The sequence below is a fragment of the Alosa sapidissima genome, chromosome 18 (assembly GCF_018492685.1).
Source record: "Alosa sapidissima isolate fAloSap1 chromosome 18, fAloSap1.pri, whole genome shotgun sequence".
In the NCBI taxonomy this organism is placed as follows: Eukaryota; Metazoa; Chordata; class Actinopteri; order Clupeiformes; family Clupeidae; genus Alosa; species Alosa sapidissima.
In genome coordinates, this window is record NC_055974.1 from 23,137,102 (window position 1) to 23,147,101 (window position 10,000).

The 10,000-nt window shown below is 42.3% G+C and overlaps 1 protein-coding gene across 1 annotated transcript in view; it reads right to left on the reverse strand.

The window, feature by feature from the left end:
* Positions 1 to 8,007: 8,007 nt before the first annotated feature.
* Positions 8,008 to 10,000, reverse strand: part of syt4 (synaptotagmin IV) — a 7,230-nt gene continuing 5,237 nt past the window's right edge. Inside the window, exon 4 of the mRNA XM_042069752.1 lies at positions 8,008 to 9,217. Within this exon, the coding sequence (XP_041925686.1) occupies positions 8,895 to 9,217 (323 nt within the window). The 3' untranslated portion in view covers positions 8,008 to 8,894. The remainder of the gene's footprint in view (positions 9,218 to 10,000) is intronic.

Here is a 10,000-nt window from a genome sequence, read left to right on the forward strand (position 1 = left end):
GACAATCACTAAGTTAAAGCAAAAACATAGCCTACATTTTTAAAATAGTTTTCTTTGTGCATGCATGTTGTTGATTAACTAATGACAGCCTACTATTGTCTGCTCCACATTTTCATAGTCTAATTCTGCATAGGGTTAATTTAATGATGGTAATGATTTAATGATGAAATTTTGCTGAGTGTTGATGAAATGGTGGCACAGGCCTATGGTTGTACTGACTCCTTCACATTTTCATGGCCTAGCCTAATTATATAGATATTGTAGTACTTTTTTTATATCAGTCTTTGAAAACTGAAAAAAAAAAATGTCAATGTCAAAAAATCATTTTCGAGAATGAGAATTAAATACTGGACATAGATTAAATAGCCTATTGCTGTTTTTCCTTTGTCTCCCTCACATTTTCATCTGTTCTTACGAGTAGTAAACAAAACCATATTATATTTACTTAATGTTATACAAGAACAGAATAGAACTGGACAGAATTTAGTTCAGACTTGAGTTCGGTATTTTGGGTCCGGCCCTCCTCAACAGTCCCAGTTTGTCATGTGGCCCCTTGGAGAAATTAGTTGCCCACCCCTGGTCTAGGGTGACCAGACGTTACTAGACCTGTTTTACTCGGGTTTGTGCCCCAGTGCTGAACTGCTGTGCCCCAGTAAAATCTCAAGTCCAGGTTCAACTAGCCTAAATTTCTCACGGAGTTCTCATCATACAGATATTACATCACATGAACGAGCGGAATCTAAGATTTCCAGTGATATTAGCGGCAGGTTGCTGTGAGGTTCACAAGAAAATTAACATTGAACTTGAGAAGTCTCCTAAACCCATATATAGTAGCAAGAAGGACATAGACAACATATCAATGTGGAAACCTTCCACATTCATGAAAGGTTTGGTATGAATGTTGAGTCATGTCTCATGAAACAGTCATGAATGCTTTATGTGCAGGTTATGACAGCTGCTATGAATGTGTTATGAACTCACCCGTCAAGTAAAGTGTTACTGATATTTTTCATGAAATTGTCCAAATTTTAATTTTCCACATTGATATGTTGTCTATGTCCTTCTTGCTACTATATATGGGTTTACAAGACTTGTATATTATCACATTCTGTTTTTATCTGCATTTTACACAATGTCCCAACATTTTCTGTTTTGGGGTTGTACAGTACATGTGTGTGTTAGAGAGAGTCAATTCCATTAGTGTGTGTCCTCTAGATGGACAATAGCCCTGAATCTGTGTCTGTTGCCATGGATACAGGTCGAAGAGTTTTAACTACATTGGTAAGATCATTCTACTTTAAGTTCAGGTCGTGACCTGCATCTCATGCCATCACAAGAAATGTGTGTGTGTTTGTGTGTGTGTGTGTGTGCAGGGCCGTTTCAAGGAATTTGGGGGCCCCAAGCAAAATGGACATCAGTTCTCACAAAGTCAGAAAATAAAACACTGCCATCTTATGCAGAAAAAGGATGCATTGTTCAAACTATAAAGAGTGCAGGTTGTATAGCAATTTAAAAATCCAACATAAATTAACCTTTCAGGCCATCTTCATCAGTGGAGGTATCCTTAGGAAGAGCCTGAGGGCTGAGAAATTTAAGCAAAGCACCTTGAGGGAGAAAGAAAAGATATGTTAGCATTTCCCTATTTTGATATTTAGAAGGGATGCAGCTGCTTTCACAACTACCAATGCTTACTGTAAAAACATCCCAAGCTAATGTTATACATTGACCTAGGCCTACTTGTAGCTTAACATAGCATTTAAGCATTCTGCTGTTTGAGAATTAGACAGACGCACCTGATGCTTTAAAGACAGTAAACAGCTGGCGTGCATGAATGTTCCAGTCTGCTTTGATGCACGGAATTTATCGTGTGGTTTTCCTAACCCCCATTTGGTAAATAGATTATCACGGTCGAATAGTTAGTATAGCAGAGAAGCTATGCCACTTTCATCAAAACCTATTACAAAGCTATAGCAATGTTATGTCATTAAATACGATAAACAGTGATTCTGGAACAGATCTGCGTCTTCCTTATCCCGTTAATAAACATATTACAGTATGTAACCATATTCCGTCCGTTTGGAAAAAAAAGTTGCGCTAACTGTTCTAGTTTGTTACAAGCAGCATGGGCCGTCAGGCAGGTAGTTAACATAAACATTTTTTGGTAGGCTAGCCTTCCTGCTGCGACATTACACCATTTGTACAAGACAAGTAGAGCTATTTTATCCAGTGTAATTTATCACTTACCACTATCTTGTTTTTTCTTGTCATCCTCTTCCTTTCTCTTCTGGCTTCCGGACGCATAACTCCGCTTCATTATGACTGCCGAGGTTTTATATTTTCGCGGCAGCAGCAGAGACCACAAACCTGGTTGGCTGGCTGCTGCCAGCGACTACTGAGAGGGGCCCCCTTGAGGGGGATCCCGGTATTGCCAGTAACAGTGTCATTGCACTTTACTGCATTGACTATCAAAGGGGCGCTCACAGTTTGTCGTTGCATTTTATTTTTAACCAGTCGTTGTCTTGGGGCCCCTGGCCAGCTCGGGGCCCCAAGCAATTGCTTGGTTTGCTTGCCTTCTAGCGACGGGCCTGTGTGTGTGTGTGTGTGTGTGTGTGTGTGTGTGTGTGTGTGAGTGAGTGAGTGAGAAAGAGAGAGAGAGAGAGAGAGAGAGAGAAAGAGAGAGTATTTGTGTGTTCTACTTTTGCTCTACATGCCATAATAATCCTACCATCATGAACAATTGAAACATATTTACCTAGATTGAGGCATCATCCTCAAATCCTCCACAAAGTCTCCAGACACAGCGGTCCTCATTCCTCATTCAAACATTCAACATAAAGCAGGTGTACAATGGGCATGGTTATTCCTACGCAAACCTTGGAATTTAGCAATGTGAAGGTTATGATCAAATCTCACATCAAGTCTCAAGTCATCTTTCAAGGCAGCATGGTTCTGCAGTGCAGCATAGTAATTCTGTCAGGATAGTCGTATCCTTATATTCACGAGAGTAGCCTATTGAGCCAAAGATTGCACATCTGATAACTTGATTGATTACTTTCCGTAATGTAGCCTGCTGGGTAGGATCATCCCGGATGTGGCGGTCACACTTCCTGGCTCTAGGCGACCAAGCTACCACATCAAGACTCCTCTCATGATCCAAACCACCAGCATATTATGCACCAGACTATTTATTTATTTAACATTATTTTATTGTTTATTTTTTCTTTCTTTTTCTCCCTTTTTGGCTTGACCTGTAAACAATTACCACCAACATTGTTGTGTTGCAATAAAGTATATCTATCTATCTATCTATCTATCTATCTATCTATCTATCTGTGGTGACACAACTGATGATGACTAAGGACGTCTATACTATCCCTTGGACAGATACTGTACTTTTGTTTATATAAATGAGATTTACCCTGAAAATCTCAACAGTCAATTAATTAGACGGCACAAATCATCAATTTATTTTTCTCTTGCGCCTAGAAAAAGGATATTCTGTCCTCCAATCTGTGTCCATTTGTTTTTCACAGACAAAATGCATTACAGTGCTGCATGGTTTTGAGTTGTGGGAGATGTGAGTGTGTTTTGAAATAAATCAATGCATTTGGTCTGTTCCACTTTATGCCCCATATTTTCCTGACTTCATTTATGGCACTTTTCTGGCTGCCAAAAATAATTGATTCAACTGGTTCTCATGTTCAAGTGGGTATCTCGAGGTCAGAACTTTCTTTGGATGTGTTATGTTGTGAAAAAAAGAACAGGGCTGTGATATTGAAATTAGAGTTTTCAAATTTATTAGCACCCTGAACTGGGATTAGAGTGATACAAAAGTTTCATTAATCACGTGAGCCCTGCCGACACATTATTTCTGTGCTCAGATTTGCACTAGTTTGTATGTTCAACTGATACAGTAAATGAGGGCCAGTGTTTTCAAACTTAGGATCGAAGCCCTGCAACTCATCTATGTTATTGTCTTTTAACAGCTACATTGCAGTGGAACTGCATTGCAGTGGGCAGCTGTGGCCTACTGGTTAGCGCTTCGGACTTGTAACCGGAGGGTTGCCGGTTCGAACCTCGACCAGTAGGCATGGATGAAGTGCCCTTGAGCAAGGCACCGACCTAACCCCTCACTGCTCCCCGAGCGCCGCTGTTGTTGCAGGCAGCTCACTGCACCGGGATTACTGTGTGTTCTCTGTGTGCAGAGTGTGTTTCACTAATTCACGGATTGGGATAAATGCAGAGACCAAATTTCCGTCTCGGGATCAAAAGAGTATATATACTTATACTTAACTATGTATAACCAATCAATGAAACAATAATGGCTATGTAACTGCTATGCCGTATCAGGATTTCCAATCCAAGAATGATTAGCTCATGATTATCTTGCAATGATTAGCACTAAAAGCCAAGGGAGCTGCATTATCTCTCTCTGTTTCTTATCTCTGAGTAAATAGCATGCTTAGTAAATGTATAGTTCAGGTTCGGTGTTTGCAGGGAAGTTATTCAGCGCTCAATGGTTGCAATCTGTTGTCATGACAACACTTGTACAGTGCTGCCTGTGCTGCTGGTATATGTCAGGATGAGTCACTGTTGGGATTGTGTGTGTGTGTGTGTGTGTGTGTGTGTGTGTGTGTGTGTGTGTGTGATGATCTCAGAAGGAAAATAAGACCTCATACATCACACTTACATGTCTCTCTCTCTCTCTCTCTCTCTCTCTCTCTCTCTCTCTCCCTCTCTCTTTCTCTCTCTCTCTCCAACCCCCCCCCCCCCTCCATTCCCCTCTCTCCCTCTCAAGCGTCTTGGTCTGTAGGTTCACAGCATGGTTAATGCCCCTCTTTGGAGGCTTGTCTTTTGAATGCCCATCAAGCCTCTTTCTCTCTTCTGCCCTCTACAGTGGCCTCTTGTAGTCCATGTCCCTGTCCCACTTAATCCCCCTCTCACACATGGGTGGCATTTTACCAGAGTGACCATAGGAAAGGGCAGGCTGTGGTGGACAACCTGTCAAGGTCACCTGGGGCTACAGGCCTGGAGAAGTGCGTTAGGTCAAACAACCACATATAGAAATATCAGGCATGACCAAACTATTGGTTAAACAAGAAGTGATTTTTCTTTTTCATAGAATACAGTCTAATGATCTATTCTTTGCTTCTATATTTAGATACTGGGGTTTATACACATGAATAATGTACAAACAGCTACATGGGCTCTCATGTGTGTAGGTGAATACGCACACACACACACACACACACACACACACACACACACACGTTTGTACAAGATAGGGACATGTGTTTGAGTTATAATTGAGCAAAACTCCAAACCCAAGTGAGTTCATTTTCTGTCAGCACATGGCATATGGTGCAGTCAGCAACAGCAAGCTAACAAGCCCCAGCAGAGCAAAAGCGCATCAATATTTAATGTGTGTGTGTGTGTGTGTGTGTGTGTGTGTGTGTGTGTGTGTGTGTGTGTGTGTGTGTGTTTTTATCTACTCTTCATAGCATAATATGTATGTGTTTGTGTGTGTTTGTCTATGTGTACATATGTGTGAACGTTTGCCTTTATATGTATGTGTGTGTGTGTGTGTGTGTGTGTGTGTGTGTGTGTGTGTGTGTGTGTGTGTGTGTGTGTTGGTATAGGCTAATGCATTTGCATGAATAACTTCATTTGAGTTTACGTCTTCATGAATTGTTTGGATTCAGTTGCGTTAGGGTCACTGTCAAAGGCTGACCCTATGGTTCACCAAGGATGTGACCCTCTCCGGAGATGACATCATGCCATCCCATAATAGAAGCCTCTCTCATCCAATCGTGTGCACTTAGGCCGGGGTAATAGAACATTCTGTCACACATACCTTCACTGCCTGGCTGACGTCCAAGGGAATTCTGGGGACAACAGTCCGCAATTACGTAATAAGCGGAAAGACTAAACGTCCATTTGGCATCTGACCAGAAAGTGAAGCAGAGGCAGACAGATAGAGAGACCAGAGACCAGGGAGAGAGAGAAGAAGGGATGGAAGGGGGGATAGAGAGAGATTGTGGAGGAGTGTTGGCAGCCAGGTAGAGAAAAGGAGGGATGAAACGTGTACAAGGAGAGGAATAAAAAAGGAGAGACAGTGAGTCAGAGGGAGAGAGAGAGAGATGGAACAAGAGAGCTAGACAGGAAGAGAGGAGAGAGAAAGACAGATGAGATGCAACAAGCAAGTGAGAGAAATGCAGAGAGCAAAGTATGCAAAACAACCAGTGAGATATTGAGAGAGAGAGAGGGAGGAAGAGAGAGTATGCATTAGAGAGAGAAACAGATAGAGAGAAAGAGAGAGATAGTATGCATTAGAGAGAGAGAGATAGTATGCTTTAGAGAGAGAGAAAGAGAGAGATAGTATGCTTTAGAAAGAGGGAGAGAGAGAATATGCATTAGAGAGAGAAACAGATAGAGAGAGAGAGATAGTATGCTTTAGAGAGAGAGAAAGCGATAGTATGCTTTAGAGAGAGAGAAAGAGAGAGATAGTACGCATTACAAAGAGGGAGAGAGAGAGAGTATGCATTACAGAGAGAAACAGATAGAGAGAAAGAGAGATAGTATGCTTTATAGAGAGAGAAAGGGAGAGATAGTATGCTTTAGAGAGAGAGAAAGAGAGATAGTATGCTTTTGAAAGAGGGAGAGAGAGAGAGAGAGAGAGTATGCATTACAGAGAGAAACAGATAGAGAGAAAGAGAGATAGTATGCTTTATAGAGAGAGAAAGGGAGAGATAGTATGCTTTAGAGAGAGAGAAAGAGAGATAGTATGCTTTTGAAAGAGGGAGAGAGAGAGAGAGAGTATGCATTATAGAGAGAGAAAGGGAGAGATTGTATGCTTTAGAGAGAGAGAAAGAGAGATAGTATGCTTTAGAGAGAGAGATAGTATGCTTTTGAAAGAGGGAGAGAGAGAGAGAGTATGCATTAGAGAGAGAAAAACAGAAAGAGAGAGGGAGAGGCAGACAGAGTGTGCGTAGGCGGAGGGGTGATCTTGGCAGCCCCACTACTGCTGAGGAGCACTTTATGGATATTAAATTCAGCCATTACATCATCCCAGAGTGGGGAGTCGGGAGGCAACGGCGACAAGAAAACTTGCTCTGCTGGAGAGGGGAGAGGGGAGAGGGGAGAGGGGGTGGATGCTTTTTTCAGCTCCACATCGCTGCACCAGGGCAACACAACACACCCAACTCTCTCAGTACAAGAGAAAACTAGCAGGAGAGCTACTGGTGTCCCTCAAACCACCAATCTCCTTGAAAGGGTAAATAAAGAGAAAGAGAGTTGGCTTGTGGGGTAACACAGCATCTGAGGTCATCTGGTGAGTGTTCTGGTGCATAATGGCTGTCGTGCATCACCATCAGGTGGGTGCTACAACTTGGTGGTGGTTAGTGAGGTTCACCCTTGACTGCAAAGCGCTTTGGGTGCCTGGAAAAGGGCTATATGAATGTATTGTGTTTTGCTGTTGTTGTGTTATTTGTGTTCACCACACACACACATGCATGCACACACACACACACACACACACACACACACACACACAGGCGTCAATCAGTTGTGATCATCTCCCTCCCCAGACTTATCAAAGACTTTAAGTTGGATCCTCTTGCAATACCCCTGCAATGGGCAATCTTACAGAAAATGTTGATCATTTTTTATCATCATTCTTTATTATGATCCACTACACACACTCACATGCAGGCACTCACACACAAACACATACACACACTCACACACACACTAACACACACATACTCACACACACACACTCACACACATACTCACACTCACACACTCACACACTCAGACACGCACACGCACACAAAATTAGAAATGAGAGATATCCCGATTGATTTCTGCTCTAGATCGTCTTATCTGCAATAGTGTCAGTTACTTACTTACTGTGTGTGTGTGTGTGTGTGTGGGTGTGTGCGTGTGCATGTGCATGCATGTGTGAAAATAATGATGAGTCCATTTTGTTTCTTTCTTTTTCAGGGCTTCATGTTTTATAGTAAGGTACATGTACAATACATTGCATTCTGTCATTGTGCTCACTGTAAAGAAGGCAGAATGGGATCTATCTGCCTCTCTCTCTCAACTGGCCTCTCTTACGTTCACACACACAAACACACACACACACACACAAACACACACACACACACACACACACACACACACAGAGAGAGACCAGTTTCACCAGCGTCCTGTCCCTCATAAACAGTTTGTCTCCACTGCGCTTTGCGCCTAATTTAGGCTGCGTTACCACGGCTGCGATATGAGTTACATAATGACATACAACTTCAAAGTTACAAAACATACCCGGGCAAACAAAAGAAAATAAAACTCAAGTACAAAATCAAGAACCAAGACAATCTTATCAATTCAACATTCAATAAATAAAAGATAGCATCTTTAAAAAATAAACTGATCATTCAGGTAATTTACAGCATTATATTAACAGGATTTGACAAGTCATATTTTTTTTCATACCACTGAGTTATAGTCATAGTAATTGTAGAAGAAAAGAACAGCTATAGCAACAGCAATGACATTTCGGCACTGCACAAGGTGGCGATTGGTTGATCTCAAGATGTAGAAGAATGGAAAGGCGTGTCATTGGGTGCCTCTGAGTCTTTGGAATCACTGATTGGCTGGATTAAGCATTTTTTGTCCCGTCCCACCCCCCCCTTAATAAGCCCCCGAACCCAATAACACCAGTAGATGATTGACTTAGACTTTGATTGATTGACAGATGACATCATTTGTGGCTAGCTCCCACCCACTTCCTCCATCTCACGACGTCATGGCGATGACAGTTCACGGGCAGTTGTCAGGCGTGCGTGTCTCGGTCGCCTTCCCCGCGTTTTTTTTTTTTTTTTTTTTTTTTACGGAAATGGCTGGTCCTCGGTCAGCACGTGCCACTTGGCGATCTGTCGCCGCGGGTGATCGCAGATCTCACGCCAGTGCTCGCCTTGAGTGCCCGGGGAGGCGGTGCCAAGGAGGAGGCGGCCGACGACAGGGAGGCGCGCCGACCTATCGGAGTCCAGCAGGAGGAGCTCCACACTGGTGTCATGCAGGTTCGCCTCACAGGGCACGTCGAACACAAACAGCTCGTTGAAGACAGGGTTTGGAGAGCATTTCTTCACATGGGTCTTCTTCTTGCACGCACGCTTCTTGCCCTGGTAAAGGTTGATCTTCACATACGACTCTAAATAGAGAAATGAAAGAATAATTCAATAAAGGCACATAAGGGCAGCACTTCACAAGATATACCACACTCTAAAATCTTCTTTCCATCTGTAGGCTTAACAATCCAGTTATAATAGAATGGGTTAGAATTTAGAATGGTGTAGATAGAATGGGAATAGAATTTCTCTAGCTAGGCTATGCCTTTTGGAGAACTATTGACAGATAGCCATGTCAGTCCATGTTTAGCCAAGTCTGAATATGATGTGGTTTTAAATAAAATTGTCTGCACATACAACCCTAACCTGCATGGCTATATTGTGACAGCTGTGATTTTAGTGCACATCTCTAAGTCCTCCCTGTTATCTATGAGGGTTTATGTCCATTGTGTGTTGTGTTTGACAGTGTTTTTACACTGTATGTCTTCTTCCCAAGCGCCGCTGTTGTAGCAGGCAACTCACTGCGCCGGGATTAGTGTGTGCTTCACCTCACTGTGTGTTCACTGTGTGCTGAGTGTGTTTCACTAATTCACGGATTGGGATAAATGCAGAGACCAAATTTCCCTCACGGGATCAAAAGAGTATATATACTTATACTTATACTTATACTTATACTTATACTTATACTCTATTAGTTGATAGAGTACCAATTCTGATGCATCATCTGGGATTTCATCTCATGTCTGTTATTTATACCAATGATTATGTTTCCTGTGTGTGGTTCTGTCTGTAATGTATCCGTAGAGGATTTGACCAGTCTTGGCCATCAAGGGGCCTGGCTAGTTTCCTGTGTACTTAGTGGTTTC